Source organism: Trachemys scripta, chromosome 1 (assembly GCF_013100865.1).
Source record: "Trachemys scripta elegans isolate TJP31775 chromosome 1, CAS_Tse_1.0, whole genome shotgun sequence".
NCBI classification, from domain to species: domain Eukaryota; kingdom Metazoa; phylum Chordata; order Testudines; family Emydidae; genus Trachemys; species Trachemys scripta.
The window spans coordinates 38,685,987-38,706,212 of NC_048298.1; the positions used below are offsets into that span (position 1 = coordinate 38,685,987).

Below are 20,226 nucleotides of genomic sequence, written 5' to 3' on the forward strand. Positions count from 1 at the left end.
TGTTTCTCTCTCAATCCATTCACTTGAGATATAATATTAATTGTTCAAATAAGCCTCCCAGAAAGATTTCCCTTCAAATCGAGTATGCTTCTGTATGATATGAATAGGGACAATCTGATCTCCCCCTTCTGGGAGCCTTTGTTCTATTAACTTCAAGAATGGTATGTAGACTTCTGAATGGTAGACTTCTGAATTTCCTGCCCAGGCATTTTTCCAGCCCCTTAAATCCTATCATTAGCAAGTTTCAAGTTGATTTGGCTCTTGTTCATAACATGGGAAACTCTATTGTCTATGGTGGTCAACCTCTCCAGTTCATTTTACCAGATCAGCCTGGACATAGTGTAACTGTAATCCCATGCCTTCTTGCACGTTTGCCTCTGGCTGGTTCTGCTAAAGCTGCTTTGCTCTTGTTGTAGTGAACGGCTCATGCATCAATAGCAAACCAAGAATTATTTCCTGAAAATTGTTTGGCAAATAATTTCAAATAAATAAATCTGAGCCAGATTCTGCCATCCTTACTCAAGTGGAGTAGTTCCTTCCTCATGTGGTCGCATTCATTTTAATGGGATTATTTGTTATGCAAGGTGTTACTGAAAAGGCAAAATCCTCACCTGGGGAAAACTGGCATAGCTCCATTCACATTCACCAGCGGAGTATCTGGCTCCTGGTGATTAAAAGTGGCAGAATCTGGAACTTAGAGAAGATCTCTTTGGTTCCCAGAGAGTTTGTGAACAGAAAGAGAAAAAAAATTTCAGAGACTTTATTTACAATGTATTTTTTTATCCAGTTCTGGAACATAGACCAGACATATTTAAGTTTAACATCCTACTTCATAGTTCCACAATGCTAATAATAGGATTTAAGATTTCCTTTTCATAGAAATGCACAAATGTGTAAAAAAACAACTTTGTTTTGTTTAACTGGTCATCAGCATACACACTTTTAACATCCTTCGTGTCAAATATATTTGTCATTTTTTATCTGTTGTAAGCAATGGTGATATTAACTAAATAATGATAGCCAGAAATGAGTTGGTATATCAGTAAATAAAGCAAATGATTTTTCCAGCCATGGTCTGATTTTGCAGTTGCTACCAGATAATTCTCCCATTAAGATATATGGGAGGATGCCACTTAGGTTTCATTGAGATTAATTCCTTCAGAGTTTAGTCATATAACATCTATAAACAGTAGTCCAGCAAATGGCTTTGCTAATATATTTAATTCAACTGGTGGACCAGTTGAAAATATTAGTAACCCCATTTAAATGACATGCCTTTCTTAGAGTCATGACACTGAAGGAGTTAATATCATCGACAGAAAATGGCAGTATGTCCTTTCCATTTTAACTTGACTGAATGAGTTGCAATACCTGATGGTTGCTGTTAATAACTTCATCTTGTGAAAAACATTTTTCATTTTATTCAGGCTTGTTAGATGTCACATACTAAATAGGAAATCTCTTTTTTCTTCATGCTTTGCTAAATATATATGTTTAAAAAAGAGTGTTATTTGTAATATTCCATGGAGGTTTTTTTTGTAAATTAGCTTCTCCAGAACATTAACCTGTACATCTGGATGCTGTTACTAATGAAGAGAGCACTAGCCCCCAAACTGCAGATTTCCAGTTGTCTGTCAGGGCAGTGAAGATAAAGAGTCTAAAAAGACTATACATTTATAGCATGAAAGCTGGCTGGTACTTTCTAGCAGTTTCTTTGTGTTGCCTCATTTGCAGGACTGTAATTATAAACTGATTACAACTAGGAAAAATGTCTCAGTTGTTCTGGACCCTGAATAGTAATTACTGTGTTACTGTGTTTCACTCCCATCCCTTTCTGCTGTTCTTTCTGAACATTACTAGACCTATTTTGGTCTTTACTGTAGCTTTCAGGAAACTGAAATTACAAAATAAGTAAAATTTGGCTGACATGTTTACATTGATGATTGTATTGTGAATTACATATTAGTTATATATCTATATCTAAATGTACAGATACATTAGAATTGAGGGTGTTAAGTGAGAGAGTCACCAAAACTTCTCTGAGCTACCCTATTTCTAGAGGTATTGTATTTGAATTTATTTGAATTTCCATCACTTCTTTCTCTTTCTGTCTCTCTGGGCCTCTGATTTAAAAACAAACACTCAAGAAAATAAAGAAATTGTTCCACTATCTTGCATTGCAAGAGAAGGCAGTTACTTCATCTCTCCTGAAAATTAGAGTTCTCAATATGACATTCCAGACATGGTCACAATAGTGCAGTCTGAGAGCTATGAGGACAGATCCACAGGTGGCATGAATCAGTCCAGGACTATTGACTTCAATAGAGCTGGGCTGATTTACTCCAGCTGAAGAACTTTGCCTTGACAAATGAAAGTGTTCAAAGATCATGAATCAGATCTTCCAAAAAAAAAAAAAAATCTCTTCTCGCCGAGATGGAGTAATTATGCCAATGGGAGAGCGCTCTTCCATCTAGGGTGACCAGATGTCCCGATTTTATAGGGACAGTCCCGATTTTTGGGTCTTTTTCTTCTGTAGGCTCCTATTACCCCTCATCCCGATTTTTTACACTTGCTGTCTGGTCACCCTACTTCCATAGGCATAGTGCATCTTCACCAGATGCACCACAGTTGCACAGCTGCATTGGTGCAGCTGCACTGATGTAGCACTGTAATGTAGACTTGCCCCTAGTTGTCTTTTTCTCTTACTTTCATTTGTCTGTCTAACTCTTGCCACCTGTATTGCTGAGCCCCATGGTCTGTTTTCCAAAGCTGGATTAGCTATCATGGCTGAGAATACTTTGCTTCTTTTTATCACAGCAGGTGTGGGGCTTAAAGTCAGCATGCTCCTGATACGACAGACAGGAACAAAGAATTCTGGGGCATAGCAGTGGCAGCTGGCCAGTAGAAGAAAACAAGCTTAGGATTTCGCTGGTTGCTAGAGACAGCTGGAATAGGTGATCCCGCAGTGGAAGTTCAGGGAGCAGGACCAAACAGGATGGAAGGCTAGAATGGTGGGAAGTAAAGTGACAGGTGAAAAGAGAAGGTTGGAAATGAGACAAAGTTTCACTTGCTAAATTAGAACATGAACTGTACAAGGTGACATTTTTCTGAGGAGTTCTACAAAAGACTATTAGTAGAAGTAAAATGCATTACATGAAAGTGGCAAGAGAAATTCAAAATGAGATCAGGAACAAGCTGAAAGTTGACTTTTAACCAGCTTTTGCTTAGTGTATAATATCAGATTGACTATAGCAAGCTGTCTTTTCCTGCAGACATAAGCATCAGAAAGTCTAAAGTGGCATGTCCTTTTTCATTTGATTTCTCCATGTATCAGAAAAACCCAGTAGATTGAAGCTGTCCATAAGCTAAGATTGTATGTTTGCCTCAAGTTTATTGTGATATGTACAAGCCACTAAAGATTAGCCTTTTTGGTTCATACTAGCTCTAGAAATCATTGATAAAAATACAGCTCCAATCCAGTAATGCACTGCATGCTGGTATAGCAGTTTAAAATGGTGCAGCTGGCTGTAACTCATTCTACAAGTATTGTTGGTATCAATATGCAAAATGTAACACTGTGGGTACATTGCATCAAGTGAATGATCATACTTCATTTAACAGTATTTTGTGTATTGCGCTGATTATTATTATTTATTATTAATAATGTATTTATTTGTCAAAGACCTCTGTTTTGTTAGGCATTAAACAAACCCAGAACTAAAAGACCATCCCTGCTACATACATCTGGGTAATTTAGTTGGACAACCGGTATCAACATCTGTAAATAACCCAGACTTTTCCCTCTGCCAACCTTGCCTTTCCCTATTCACACTAAAGGTAAGGTAAGATTAAACAGAAGCCTCTTGCGTCACCAGGGCCGAGTCTAGATTTTTTGCTGCCCCAAGCATGTGCTTGGTTTGCTGGTGCCTAGAGCCGGTCCTGAGCGTCACATTCAAATAGTCACCAAACTAAGCTTCTGGTAAACTGCTTAAAGTAGTTGATCCCAGACTGCAGAGCCCTCTCTCAAGAATGCAGTACTGGCAAAGAGCAGACCAGTGATCTTCAATACTGTTTAATTTTAGTAGCAATGCACAAGAGGTGGAAATGCAGTAACAGGGTACAGTGAGGTACAGTTTTAAGTGTTCAAATCATGTGTTATTTGAGGACGTGTTGATCCATGAGCCTCTTATTCAGTGTTGCCTAATTCAGTGGGTCTCAGACAAATCATTCCCAAATTTGCTCCAAGCACTCTGCCAGCACATCATCGCCAGCCCTGAGAAACACCAACTTGCGTTCTCTATTGTAAATGACATTGTTTCTAGATAATGAGCCTGATTCATCCACAAGGGAACAGGGGATGCAAATTGACCCTCTGTGCCTGAAAGGGACAGCTGTGCCAATGAAGGGAATTCTATACCAAGACAGGGCAGGCAGCAGTACTAAGGGAGGACAGCTTAAATTTATAGCCAAGGCTCCATAAGAGCTCTGCCAGTGGAAACTGCAGGAGACGCACTGAATCAGCACATCTCCTGTTTGCCCTAAACCTAAACCTAAACCCTTCCCAGTCAGCCCTAATCACTTTCTGAGTAGCGTTAGCTAGCTCCAGGCCCTTTGGCAGAGCAGCATTTATGGGTGGTTTGCACCAATATGCACCCATCTGAGCAAAATTTCTTCCACCAGAGGCATGCAGTCTGTGGCACTGAATCAAGTCCATTAGATTTAAGCCAAAAGTGTAACTTTAAATAGAGATGAAAAAAATAACTCTAATTAGAGCTGCAGAGAAATTGCAGATTTTCACTTTGTGAATATTCACGTGTGAAAAACTGCCTATTTCAAAGTTTTTTGTGAAAATGTGTTAATTTGGATTGGAGATGAGTGATATTTCTCCATTTCCAGCGAAGCAGATGCATTTATTTTTGCTGCAATAAATAATGAAAGAATACCCTGGAATCATTCACAGCTCTTGTTACAAAGTTTCCCATTTTGGCCTTCAAAAATTGCCTTCCTTTTTATGAAGAGCTGAGCAAAAAAAAAAAAACCCACACAAAAGAACCCCAAACCCTCAGGTGAAAAGGTAGAATATTTAATTTTCACAAAACTGTACGTTTTTTTTATTTTTTTTTTTTATTAGTTGCAACAGTGATGCTGATTTTCCCCCCAACTAAGCTCCAGTTTTTTTTTTATTAAGGTCCTAGAATCAGGAGTGGGAAGATTTTGGTGCATAGAAAAGTTATCTTATAATTGTGTTTATCAGTATTTCTAAAGTATTGTAAATAAATATTTGTAATTGAATAATTTTTATAATTAAGTTACCAGCACCAAATGCTCCTGTTTTGTCTCCTGACAAGCACCCATCCTTCCTACTCCCATGTTTGGCCAGAGAAACCCTGGAGGGGAGAAGGGGGACCAAAAGGGACAGTTTGCCCAGGTTCCCCATTGGAGAAGGCCCTCAAGCATGTGGAATTTGAGTTAATGGCTTTGCAACCTGGCACAGAATCACTCAGGTTTGGCCCAGCCGCCACTCTGTCGACCAGTCCTCCAAAACCTCTTTGTGGCCCTGCTTGCAGCTGACCATTTCTTCTTCACCCTCCCTTTTCTTCCTCCTGACAAAAGTACCACCTTTAATCCTCAAGTGCTTAACTCTCTCTCTGCCATTTCTTTCCTCCCAAGTTGCTGAATGCAGCCATTGACTGGTGCCGTTCTCCTGGAGACCAGCTACCTTTGTATGGACTAAGCATTTATTTTAAGACAGATCAGTTACCAAATTTAGTTGTATATCCAGAGTGAGATGCTATTCTGTTCTATTTTGACTCTTATTGCAATTTTTGCTGAGATCCTTTGTAACAAGTTGCATTAACCACAAGCCATTGTCTCCATAACAATAGTGTGCAGTCCTGAAAGTTAATACAAACACTACGGACACTGTATTTTTCTCATGGTAACCACACAATTACCGTGTGTAACTATATGTGTATACCCTGGTCTCCTTTTGGATTTGACTCTCTATCCCAGTATGCGAAGGAAGCAGACACCAGTACGCAGTAGTACAGCTGTATACAATGAAGAAAAAAGAAAAAAAAAACGGAACCATTGTGACGAACAGAATAAGAGAATTAAATTAGTGCTCCCTCAATCTCTCCCAGTAGTTAGAGCACTCCACTGGGATGTGGCAGTCTCATGGTTCAAGTCCCCACTCCACCTGAGGGGAAAAAGGGATTTGTACAGGGCTTTGCTACCACTCAGGCGATTGCCCTAACCATTGGAGCTACAGGATATTCTGATGTGGGACTTCTTCAGTTTCTCCTGGTGAAGCTTTTGCACTGTGTGACTTGGTAGCTTGGGAGTTAGAGCACTCACCTGGGAGGTGGGAGAGGCAGGATCCAGTCCCCTGCTCAACTGAGAGGAGGGTTTATGTAGCCCAGTGGGGCCTGATTCTGGGATTTAGGTGCCTACAGTGGCAGCTAGATGCCTAAGTCCTTTTGTGAGTCTAGCTCAGCAGTATCTTAGCTGGATTTCTACAAAGGGGATGATCTATGTGTAGCTTTGCCATCCATATCTTTTCAAGGTGAACAATAGTTATGTACATTTTCTGCCTAAAATAGGGAGAAAATACAAGGAGTCTGGCATAACTTATTTCACTCACAGTGAGAAATGGACCCAAAACTACTGAGTAGTTGGTGGAGGGTACTAGTATTATAGTGAAGTGCTGTTAGTCCAGGTGAGACTTTGCATTAAAGCCTACCTGAATATTCTGTCTAGAATCTCTACAAAACAGAATCGCCTCAGTCAGGTGTAGTCTACTTCTCTAGGGTTTACCAGCCATACTAAAGGGTGTGCCTAACCGATACAATCCCCTAAGTACCAACCAGTGCCATTACTGTAGCCATATGCTGCAATCTTCTTTAGTGACCCTTTCTCTGGGGGGTCTTTATTCAACTTATCTTTGCTCCTGGACAGTGTTAGTAAATGAGTTTAGCAAACCAGGCCTTCTTTCTTTCTTTCTTTCTTTCTTTCTTTCTTTCTTTCTTTCTTTCTTTCTTTCTTTCTTTCTTTCTTTCTTTCTTTCTTTCTGTTTGCTATAAAGTGGGGGAAAAAGAGCTTTGAGGTATTATTAATTAAGGCAGAATCTATTTTTAGATTGTCACAATTCAAAAACTTCTCTGTCATTTCACTTCATATTTGGTTAAAAAAATTACCTCACTCCCATGCCAAACCTACTAATTTTGAGAGTAATATTCCTTTTTTTGGTAACTATTAGGGAAGGGAGATTCAACTTGAGGCTTATAATAGAAACTCAGTTACAGCAACCTAAGTATAGAGTGATTGCTACTACTCCATAATATTCTTAAATATGACAGTTGTGAAACTTGATTCAGTTTTTATTGAAATTTATAATCCTGGGTTGAACTTTTATGTTCATAGAAGTTGCAGCAGTGATAACTGGAGGGCTAAAGAACTGTAGCACCATGATAATATAGATCCACATCAGTCAGATTAATTCAATGTGCATTAAGGCCTGGAATAAAGAAAGAATGAAAGAGGCCATGAATCATTAACACTCTTCTAAGTGTCCTGTGATATAAAATCTGCAAGACCAAGGCCCTTAATCAGAATGGAGATACAAATCTCTGATTTAAGTGTCTTTTTTTCTAGCTCAGGAATGGAGGAAACAAGATGTGATTCGGTGGTGTTTAAGTGATTATGCAAATAGTTAAGAAAGCTGCAGAGGGCATGGATTGAATTACAAGTACAGTTTCACCAAATTTGATGATAGTTAGCTCTCTGGCATAATTACTGGAGAAAAACTGTAACTGCCCTCTATGATGTCAGATTTATTTTAATGCTATGACTCCCTCCCGTGTAATCCAACTTCTTCTTTACTTTATAACCCACTCCGGCAGTGTCTCCTATGGCTTCTGTACACATTTTTGGAGTGAATATGCTGTATCAGGCACAAAGTACAGTATTTCCTACCCTAGAAATATAGAAATATATTGATAAACTTCAGGGGCACATTCCTTTTGTGAGGAATCTATTGGAGGTATCTTTCGCACTATGCCTGTAGCTCAATGGCTACAATTTACTGATAACAAATACATTTCCATTATTTATAGTTTTAGGCACAGGGAAAGATTCTGCTGTTCTTACTCTCAATCAGTAAGTAGTACTTTACTCCCTGAGTAGTTTCCTTGAAGAAAACAGACTGTTGACTACTAATCAATGTGAATAAGAGTGGCGTAGTCTGACCCACTGTAATTTCAACAATTTATGTGTAATGCACTTCATAGATTGATTTACAATTGTTCACACTCAAGACAATGTATCAAACAGATATGGTGATGACAGACTATTATTTGAACACATTTATTATTACTAGAAATAGTATATGCATCATAGTGAATTTCCAATTTACCGATCACTCTTCTTCACTGCATTTCAACAGTGGGTAGGATATGATAGATGCAGGGGTTTGGAATACATCAAGGGTTATATTCTCATTTATTATGATTAAGACTAAAATTTTTTCATGTGACTTAGTAAAAGTCATGAACAGGTCATGGGCATTACACAAAACTTCATGGAGCCTGTGACCTGTCCATTACTTTACTAAAAATAACCGGGGGCCAGGCTAGGTTGGGGGGGAGGACTGGAGTTCCATGGAGGGGGAGACTGACAGGCCGAGCCCCCTGCCATGGCAGGGGGCACAGCACCGACTCCAGTGGCCGCAGAGGGGGTTGTAGCCATCGGGGGGACACAGCCCTTGCTCCAGAGCTGGCCCATCTGTGGGATAGAGATGCGTAGCCAGAGGGACGCCCTGGCTGCAGCCCCACCAAGCCCAGGACACCTTGGGGCTGGGGCGTGTGGCCCCAGCTGCAGTCCCGCCAAGCCCAGGATGCCGCAGGGCTAGGGTGCACGGCCCTGGCTGTAGCCCCCACCAAGCCCGGTCCCAGCTGCAGCCCCTGATGGAAGCTGCGGGTCTGAGGTGTGCAGCCCGAGCTGCATCCTCCGCCAAGCCTGGGAAGCCGGGTCCTGAGTTCTGCAGGGTCCTGATTGCAGCCAGCCCCAGTTGCAGGGCAGGGGCACATAGTACCACCTCCTCCTCCTGAAGCCCTAGAAGTCACGGAGGTCCAGCAAAGTCACAGGATCCATGACTGCCGTGACCTCCATGACTAAATCGTAGCCTTAATTATGATCAATCTAATCAGCGGTTTAGTGTTTTGGGGGCTGCAGTTAACAATGAAAGCAGATAACTAGAAAAGGGGAAACCTTCAGAAAGTCTTAGAAAGTGAAGAGAACCTGAAAAAAATAAATGATCATGTCAGTGATGAGACTTGAATTCCTGTAGATTTCTACATGATTACAAAATGTGAAACTGTTAATAATGTCACATACAGTATTAAAAACAATAAAAGCTATGAGTCTAGAAGTACGCTATGTTAACTAAACTACTGTATATACTGCTAACTAGAACTGATCAAGAATTTTTCAACAGGACTTTATTGGAATATGCTAATTTATCAAAATGAAAACTTTTTGAAGGAAAGGTTGGTTTTGATGAATTTTTCAGCTTGAACTTTTGAAATGGTTGAAACATTTCATTTTGACATTTTTTGAAATGAAAAATATCTGTTTTTCTGATTTCAAATGACATTTGGTTTTGAAATTTAAGCCAATTATAGTACAAAAATAAAAATAAAAAAATAGTCAAAATAGAAATGAAAAGTTTCAAAATTACCCAAGGGAAACATTTTGCTTGACTTGAACTAATTTTAATATTAGGTTCATAAATATTTTTGAGATTTTGACTTTTTGTCCTGATTCAGAATAGGGAAAATGTTTGAAATCTCAAAAATGTTCGCAGGATGGGAAAACCATTTCCTGTCCTCCTCTACTGTGAAGTGTTCACACAGTCTATTATTTGGTGGGATAGCACAAGCAGGCACAATCTCTAAAAAAAAATAAAAGTTACAGCAGACACAAGTTCATTAAATCAAAGAATCACATCTATTGATTGATGTAGAATACTCAGTCCATTCACATCCTTCTGCTTGCATTGCTGTTACTTTCCCAATTTTCCCTCTCAACAAGTCACGAAAAAACAAATTCAACCCTTAACTTCCTTTCAGAATTGCTTCTTATTTGGCATCCTTCCTATGTGAAGGAGCCAGCACTTTTAGAGGCTATTTGTGAACTTAGTCACCAACTCAGGCAACATACTAACTCTGTTACGGTGTATTCTGTTAGAAAAAACAAACAAAATTATCATCACCTTAATATCTGAACAACTTAATATGCTAGCCTACATTATATTATTTAGTCCAAGTTGTATTTGCTTTGTTATCTGTATGAAGATAAAGTTCTGCAGTCCTCTTGAGTTCTATGGGAATTTTGCCTGAATATACAATGCAAGATCACAAACTGTAGAGCTTGTTAATGAAATTATTAAAAAATTCTGCTGCAAGATTTATAGTGTTGTATTCTTTCATTAAGGCTCTATTCTAAGTAGAAAGATGCCCTATAAACCTTAGTTTCTAGCTATAAATGAAAATGTTGTAACTTGATACCCATGGATAAATAAAAATAATGTTTGATAATAATGACTACTAAAGGTGTGACTTTTTTGTGGGTGGTTGCCATATTTATAACATTGACGATATGCACCATTTTACAGCTATACATTAACATTTACTTTGGGAAGTACAGCATAATCAAATTTTACAGCCAATTAAGTTGATGAGTCACTGTCATCTTTGTAAATTACTGTTTTAGATGTTTGAGAATGCTAGAAAGAGAAAACTGGTGAAAATCTCAAGAAGAATGACCTGAACAGAAACCTGATTTGCAGTTTTCCTCTTGCACTTATTTATGGAAAGCATAGAGCTTTGGTGTAAAATATTTGGTTTAAGAGCTACTTGCTAAAGATGTTTAGCATCTTTGAAACAGAGTAATCCTGGTATGTCATTCTCCCACCTTTTAATTAAGAAAATACTACTACTAAAGTACTACTAAAATAATAAAGCTGTTTCTAAATTTATGGTGGTAAAGTGATTTATGACCACATATTTATGAGGAATAAAAATGAAAGCTTATAGCAAATAGGGGCTGTTTATATAAATCCCATGTGCACTGATGGGTAACTAGATCTCTGAATAATGAACATTCGTAATCTAAGATAGGAGAATGGGACTACATATTTTTCTTTAATTGTTTAGCAAAAAGAAAGTTTGCTGTTTGCACATTTGTGCCATTGATTTAGTTGCATAAATGTTTGTGAATTTCAATGTTTTATGCCCTAATATTTATTTCTAGAGCATAAATTTTAAATGTGCATGCTTGAGTATTTGCAAGCAAGAGCTTGTAAACACATCCAGTCAGAGAACAGGTGTAGTACCATGTCCCTCAAGTCACTAAGTAACACAGCTTGGAAAATGTCTATCCGATAGCTTACAATCAATCCAAAACGTGCCCCAAATGTATGTTATTTCAAAGAACTAGTACCTTTGCAGAAATTGCAATGTTCTCACTAATATTCCATTAGTAGATAAAGTAGTGAGCTGGTTTTCAGAGGTACTGGGTACCCACATTTCCCACACAAGTCTACTGACTGACTGAATATGCTGGTAATTAACAGATCTCTGGATGAAATCTTGGCCCCATTGAAGTCAGCGGGAGTATTGCCATTGATGTCAGTGATCTAGGATTTCATCCTGGTATTTGGTGAAATTCTAATTCCTTTGATGCCAATGGCAAAATTTCAATAGACTTCATGACATCTTGATATCTACTTAAGTTAACTAATTTTCCCTTTCATTTTTTGCTAATTCTTGCTTAAAATATCAATCTCTGTCTAAGACATAGAAATCATAGAAATGTACGACTGGAAGGGACCTCAGTAGGCCATCTAGTCCAGTCCACTGCACTGTGGCAGGACTAAGTATTATCTAGATCTAGACCATCCATGACAGGTGTTTGTCTATCCTGTTCTTAAAAACCTCCAATGACAGAGATTCCCACAACTTCCTAGATAATTTGTTCCAATGCTTAACTACTCTTAAAGTTATGAAGTTTTTCCTAATCTCTAACCTAAATCTCCCTTGCTGCAGTTTCAGCTCATTACTTCTTGTCCTGTGCTCAGTGGTTAAGGAGAACAATTTATCATGCACCTCTTTATAATAATCGTTTACACATTTGAAGACTGTTATCACATCCCCCCTCAGTCTTCTCATCTCCAGACTAACAAACCCAGGATTTTTCATTTTTTCCTCATTGATCATGTTTTTTAGACCTTTAATCATTTGTGTTGCTCTCCTCTGGACTTTCTCGAATTTGTCAATATCTTTTCTGAACTGTGGTGCCCAGAACTGGACAAAATACTCCAGTTGAGACCTTATGATTGCTGAGTGGAGTGGAAGAATTCATTCTTGTGTCATGCTTACAACATTCCTGCTAATATATCACAGAATGATGTTTGGGTTTTACACTGTTAACTCATATTTAGATTGTGATCCATTATAAACCTCAGATCTTTTTTTGCAGTACTCCTGCCTAGGCAGTCATTTCCCATTTTGTATTTGTGCAACTGAGTATTCCTTCCTAACAGTAGTACTTTGCATTGTCCTTATTGAATTTCATCCTATTTATTTCAGATCTTTTCTCTAGTTTGTCAAGATAATTTTGAATTCTAATTCTGCCCCCCAAAGTACTTGCAACCCCTCCCAGCTTGGTATCACTCACAAATTTTATACATGTATGCTCTATGCCATTATTCAAATAATTTGTGAAGCTATTGAATAGAACCGGATTTTGGACAGATCCCTCCGGGACCCTACTTAATATTCCCTTCCAGCTTAATTTTGAACCATTGATAACTATGCTCAGTGTATGCTTTTCCAACCAGTTGCACACCTACCTTATAGTAGGTTTGTTTAGGCTATATTTCTCTGGTTTGTTTGTGAGAAGGTCATGTGACACAATATCGAATGCCTTACTAAGGTTGAGATATATCACATCTGCTGCTTCCCCCCCATCCACAAGGTTTGTTACCTTGTCAAAGAAGGATATTAGGTTGGTTTGACATGATTTGTTCTTGAAAAATGCACGTTGACTGTTACTTGTCACCTTATTTTTTCTAGGTGCTTAGAAATTGATTGTTTGTTTCCTCCATTATCTTTCTGGGTATCAAAGTGAAGATGACTGTTCTATAATTCCCTGGATTGTTGTTATTCTCCATTTTATAGATAGGTACTATATTTGCCCTTTTCTAGTCCTCTGGGAACTTTCTCATCCTCCATGAGTTCTCAAAGATAATCGCTAATGGCTCAGAAATCTCTTCAGCCAGTTCACCAAGTATTCTAGGATACATTTGAGCAGCCTCTGCATATTTTAAGACATGTAACTTGTCTAAGTAATTCTTAATTTGTTCTTTTCCTGTTTTATCCTTAAATGCTATCCCATTTACACTGATGTTCACTATGTTAGTCATGCAATCACTGCTAACTTTTTTGGTAAAAATTGAAACAAAAAAGGCATTTAACACTTTGGCCATTGATGCATTTTCTCTTATTGTCTTTCCCTCCTCACTGAATTATGGGCCTACCCTGTCTTTGGTCTTCCTCTTGTTTCTAATGCATTTATAGAATCTTTTCATGTTATCCTTTATATTCCTTGCTAGTTTGATCTCATTTTGTGCCTTGGTCTTTCTAACTTTATCCCTACTTGCTTGTTTTATATATATATATATATATTCATCCTTTGTATTTTGACCTAGTTTCCACTTTTTGTCTGACTCTTTTTTGAGTTTCAGGTCACTGAATATTTTTTGGTTAAGTCAGGGTGGTCTCTGACCATACTTCCTATCTTTCCTTCTCATTGGGATAGTTTGCTCTTATGTGCTTAATAATATCTCTTTAAAAAACAGCCAGTTCTCCTGAATTCTTTTTTCCCTTAGACTTGCTTGCCTACTAATTCTCTGAATTTCCTAAAATTGGCTTTCTTGAAGTCCATTGTCTTTATTATGTTGTTTTCCCTCCGACCATTCCTTAGAGCATGGGTGCTGGAACAATTTGTATAGCGGAGGTTCTGAGATCCATTGAATCAAACTGTAAACCCTGTATATGATGGAAACCACTTCAAGCCAGGAGGTGCGGCAGCACCCCCAGCACCCCTTGTTCTTGCACCTATGCCATAGAGTCATGAACTTCATGATCACTTTCACCCAAGCGGCCTTCCACTTTCAAATTCTCAACTAGTTCCTCCCTGTTTGTCAGAATCAAATCTAGAATAGCCTCTCCCCTAGTTGCTTTCTCCACCTTCTGAAATAAAAAATTATCTCCAGTGCATTTCAAGAACTTGTTGGATAATCCGTGCTCTGCTGTATTATTTTCCCCACAGATGTCTCAGTCGCTGAAGTCCCCCGTCACCACCAAGTCCTGTGTTTTGGATGATTTTGTTAGTTGTTTAAAAAAACATCATCCACTTCTTGTTCTCGGTTAGGTATGCTCTGTCCATCCTAACCACCCATACCTCAAGCTACTTCATGTGACCCATGTGTGGCACTCATTTGGTCTGAATTTTTTTCTATGGAAAATAAAGGCTTTATGAGAAAAAGAAGCAATTAAATTAGAATAAGATACATGATTTTCAATTTGAGGAATAACTTAGTGTTAAATATAGGGAAAAGACCTCAAAATAGGCTTTCTTAAACACAGAGACAGATGGCAGCAGCACTTGGCAAATATTCACCTTCTTTTCAACATGTTTAAATAATGTTTATCAAACAATAGATGTAGATAAAAATTAATGTATTCGCTAAATTTCATTTAAACCAGAATGGCAGGCTGCTGTAAAAGTGTCCTATAAATAACAGTAACCAGCTGTCCAATGGGAGTCAGTAAGCCAGAAAGAGAGATTTTGGAAATACAAATCTATATATTTTTTCTATTTTTATCATAATCAAATATTTTCTCCTCTTTCCCAGCCCAGAACTCAATATACAGTTTATAAACCTGGCTTAGGCCTAGTCTTCACTTACCGGCTGGTCCGGAGGCACGCCATCGATGTTCTGGGATCGATCCCGGAAGTGCTCACAATCGACGCCGGTACTCCAGCTCGCCGAGAGGAGTACGCGGCGTCGACGGGGGGAGACTTCCGGCCGCGTCTGGACCGCGGTAAGTCCGGAGTAAGGTACTTCGAATTCAGCTACGTTATTAACGTAGCTGAATTTGCGTACCTTAGTCCGAAGTCCGGACTAAGTGTAGACCAGCCCTTAGTAAATAATGATTAGCAGTAAAACCAGATGGCCATATTTTATCTTGTTTAATGTGTTCCACTGATGGATATCTGGGCCCTAATTTAATCGATCAATTGGCTCTAATTGTTTATGATGTACTCTAGGAATGCACATAGGATTATGCACATATGCACAAGCACAAAGTGATCTGACTCTTTTTTCCCTTTCTTTTCCATAGGCTTAGAAAGAATTGCAAGAGATTCAGCCTATGAGCAAGAAGGAAAGGTCCAGTTTGTAATTGATGCTGTATATTCCATGGCCTATGCACTACATAGCATGCATAAAGAGCTCTGTCCTGGATATATTGGTCTGTGTCCAAGGATGAGCACGATTGATGGTAAAGAGCTACTTAGTTATATCCGGGCTGTAAACTTTAACGGTAAGTTATAAGCATTTTTTTCTTCTTCTCTAAATACTTCAGAAGTGACAGGATTTCTTCTATATATAGGACACTTTCAGGCACAGTGGAAAACACAGGATTAGAAGCAGTTCTCTTTTTAATCAAAAGTGTGAGTTTTTCCACCTGCTTTGAAACCCCATCGTAACATTGAGCTGCTGCTAAAAGAGGCAGACGTTTAAAAATAAGAATCTGTCAATCACGCTATTCTGGTGGAAAACTGCTATTATAGAAACAACTGGAGGACTCATGCAGTCCTATTGACAGATTAAATTCCTGTGATGGTGCTTCTTTGTGCATTTGTTAGGGAATGAATTGTAGAAAATGTCTTTTTGCAAATTATTTTCTTTTAAAATCAGTGTAATGATTTTCCTACACTAGTGAATAATTTGGAGGTTGCTTTGTATTTACATATTTAAAACTTGATTAAATAATTGCTATGTGTTCTGGGTCCTGTTCTATGTCATTGGTTTTGATTCAGTGATTTAGTCAATTTTAAGCCATGCAGGGTGCTAAAAAAACAAAACAAAAAATCCCCAACAAAAACCACCACCACAACAACCTACACTGCATAAACTGCTATGCAGCTGGGATCTGCCTGCTGGAGAAATATAGTTACGGTTGCTTATGCCGCTGTCAGAAGAGGCTATTAAAGAATATACTTAATTTATAGGTATTAAATTGAAAAGAGCAGAACATACTTCATGGCAAAACAAAGTTACTGAAAATGTATGTTCTTTCATGAAAGTCATAATTGTTGTAGATTACATCTGTCATTATTTTCAGATGAATTGATACATTATTCTTTACTGAATCCCACCCCCCTCACACCCTGCACACTCCCATTTGGCTGTAAGCCACATACCAGACATGCCTCCTAACCATACGCAGAGTAGCACTGTCTATCACAATATACTCCAATGACCTCAGCTGCCAGCCTTTTATAAAACAGCACAAGGTCATTTTCAATTTAGCTTCAAAGTGGAAGCTGTTTTTGCTTCAGGTAATAAACCAGACCATTTGGTTGATGTGAACATTGTCCGTAGTTTGCAATATATTTATGCTTTCCAGAAAGATTTTTTCTTTCATCCTATGACATTTCCTTGAACAGGGAATCCCTGTCTAATTCAAGACGGTTTGAATGATTCTTTAATGATTTTAAAGAAAACCTTGAGCAAAATAGGTAACTGACAAACGGGGAATGTTATGCTGACAAAGTATGCAGCATATTGTAAGTTTGCAATGATGTTTCCGATGTTTCCAATAAATATTCTTTTGAATTTAAGTTGTTAAGGCATAAAGAAAGTGATCCATTTTCATTTGGTTGGTGTAGAAGTTTAGCATAAAAAGATAAGGTGTACATTTATTTCAAACCACTCTCACCCTAAAGATTGATGTATTTGATTAATACCTGTTGTGATTTCTCTGGTCTGCTGTAACTGTTGCTGTAAATACAAGGAGATGAAACGTAGCATGCTTTATAAGTATCATGATGGACACTGATGAGAACATTTTATCTTTTTTTTTACATTAGTGATTTATCAGAAGTGGGAAAAAATGCAGATGAGGTCAATTTTTCAAACCCTAAGAAATAATTGTGTTAATTAATCCCTTATATTGGTTTAGTCCACATACTCTATTAAAGGTAAACTGCACTTTTCAGTCCTTTGGACTGTGGAACTCATACTGAAGTCAGACAAACAGTGTGCAGCAGAATTTGAGGACCAAATTCAGCCTCTTCCCTATCTGTAGAGTTCCCCTAGGAAGTGGAATTGATGTGGTTCTGAGGGTACTGTGCAGGGGAAAGGTGGACACAAGACTGTGTGGGCCATGACCAGAAGACTTGTTCTTGTATGGATCTTTCCATCATTTAACTGTTGTGGTGGTGGTGGTAGTAGGGAAAGCTGAATAAGGGCCTGAAGCAGTTACAACCATTGGTCTGGAGAAGATATGGGGAAAGCGGTGGACGTGATATATCTTGACTTTAGCAAAGCTTTTGATACTCCCACAGTATTCGTGCCAGCAAGTTAAAGAAGTATGGATCGGATGAATGAACTATAAGGTGGATAGAAAGCTGGCTAAATTGTCAGGCTCAATGAGTAGTGATCAATGGCTCGATGTCTAGTTGGCAGCCGGTATCAAGCAGAGTACTCCAGGGTTCGGTCCTGGGGCCGGTTTTGTTCAACATCTTCATTAATGATCTGGATGGTGGGATGGATTGCACCCTCAGCAAGTTCGCAGATGACACTAAGCTAGGGGAAGACGTAGATATGCTAGAGGGTAGGGATAGGGTCCAGAGTGACCTAGACAAATTGGAGGATTGGTCCAAAAGAAATCTGATGACCTTCAACAAGGACATGTGCAGAGTCCTGCACTTAGGATGGAAAAATCCCATGCACTACTACAGGCTGGGGACCGACTGGCTAAGTGGCAGTTCTGCAGAAAAGGACCTGGGGATTACACTGGACGAGAAGCTGGATATAGGTCAACAGTGTGCCCTTGTTACCAAGAAGGCTAACAGAATATTGTGCTGCATTAGTAGGAGCATTGCCAGTAGATCGAGGGAAGTGATTATTCCCCTCTACTCAGTACTGGTGAGGCCACATCTGGAGTATTGCGTCCAGTTTTGGGGTCCCCCCACCACTACAGAAAGAATGTGAACAAATTGGAGAGAGTCCAGCGGAGGACAGCGAAAATGATTAGGGGGATGGGGCACATGACTTATGAGGAAAGGCTGAGGGAACTGGGCTTATTTAGTCTGTAGAAGAGAAGAGTGAGGGGGGATTGATAACAGCCTTCCACTATCTGAAGGGGGGTTCAAAAGAGGATGGAGGTAGGCTGTTATCAGTGATGACAGAACAAGGAACAATGGTCTCAAATTGCAGTGGGGTAGGCCTAGGTTGGATATTAGGAAAATCTATTTCACTAGGAGAGTGGTGAAGCACTGGAATGAGTTACCTAGGGAAGTGGTGGAATCTCCATCCTTAGAGGTTTTTAAGACATGCTTTGACCAAGCCCTGGCTGGGATGATTTAGTTGGGGTTGGTCCTGCTTTGAGCCGGGGGTTGGACTAGACGACCTCCTGAGGTCTCTTCCAACCCTAATTTTCTATGATTCTGTTAAGTCTCAGTCACTGGAAAAGCTCCAGAGCCTCTGTAGAAGGTACCTGGCTCTTCCCTACATGCATGTAGGCTGCTGAGCTCTCACTTTGACCAATAACACATCTCAGACACCTTCATGGACCTTCTGTTGTGGCTGAGAGATATGTACATGTGAAACATTATAGTCTGAACTACAAGAATTTAAATGTAACGAAGTGCCCATGCCAGTAAGTGCAAAATAAATGTGCATGTGCACTTCCATTGGAATTGCTAACTTCAATGTACCATTGCATTAAAGCTCTTGATTCTAGAAAGCTTAGAAATGAATGTTGGAGTTGGTCATAGGGAATTCACTCTGCCTTAAAAAGTTGGTAAATATTTTAATAAGGGTAAGGAAATGGGTGGAAAAGGGGTAAAAAGCGAATGGCACATATCTCTAAGGGATTTTGCTAGCCTCTTATCTGAGAGGAGGTTACTCGTGATGATGGTGGCAGTGTGGGGAAGTACCTTTCACATTCAGACAAAATACAGCCTATAAAATACTAATAAAATAAGATGCAGAGGTGTGTTCTTATGATCCACAAGCATAAAAGGTGGTATTTTAGTTATTTTCATAAAAATTGCCAGTGTTCCTGTTGGTAAATAATACATAAATACACTGAAAGCAACATTGGGGGAGAAAAGGCAGAAAGTTAGAGTCTGAACTTGCAAGCTCTCCAGTGTACAGCTCACACTGATTTCAGATGGCCCTTCCTGCTGGGAAGGCTGACTGAATCAGGCCTGGTTTTGCAAGAATGTAGCAATTTTCAATAGCTGGGACAATGAGCATTTTACCAGCTATGTAGATTATTTTTTGGTTTGGCTTCAGAGTATCCTGCTCTGTTCTGTCCAGACTAGATGTTTAGATGTTGGGTCACTTTCTCCTCTCGATTACTCCCATGCAACCATATAGACCTCAGTGGGATTTCATGGGTGTAACTGCTATTACTATATTGTCACATTGAATCCTATAGACATGGCTTTGTTAAAATTGATTAAACATAATGGATGATATGAAGAATACCTTCATAGCACCCAGAAAGCTTTGATGAACAGGGAAGAATATAACTTTCTGTTACCTGGAGATAATTGTTTAGCTTTTGAATGTCTTAAAAGTGCTTATATTTGACGCCTCTTTGTTTACTTATATTTATATTGCAAAGAAGATTTTATTCCCCTGAAGGATTCATCCATGTAATAGTCTGTGACACTTTCATGACAGCAGGGTCATCATAATCTCCAAAGCACAGTGTATTGATGTAATTGATATGACATTAGTTTCTGCTTAGATGAACTTCCACAAGTTATATTTTAAACCCAGAATATCACATAGCAGAACGTGATCTTAATAGGGATAGAACTTTTACTCTTGTAATGGGAATGAGGAAATTTGATGGATGT

General features: G+C 38.9%; 1 protein-coding gene across 5 annotated transcripts in view; it reads left to right on the forward strand.

Moving 5' to 3' along the window:
- GRM8 (glutamate metabotropic receptor 8) overlaps window positions 1-20,226 on the forward strand; it is a 491,761-nt gene that overhangs the window by 272,440 nt on the left and 199,095 nt on the right. For all 5 annotated transcript variants that reach the window (XM_034767874.1, XM_034767884.1, XM_034767901.1 and 2 more), the window contains one exon: window positions 15,468-15,668. In XM_034767874.1, coding sequence (XP_034623765.1) covers window positions 15,468-15,668 — 201 coding nt within the window. The remainder of the gene's footprint in view (window positions 1-15,467; window positions 15,669-20,226) is intronic.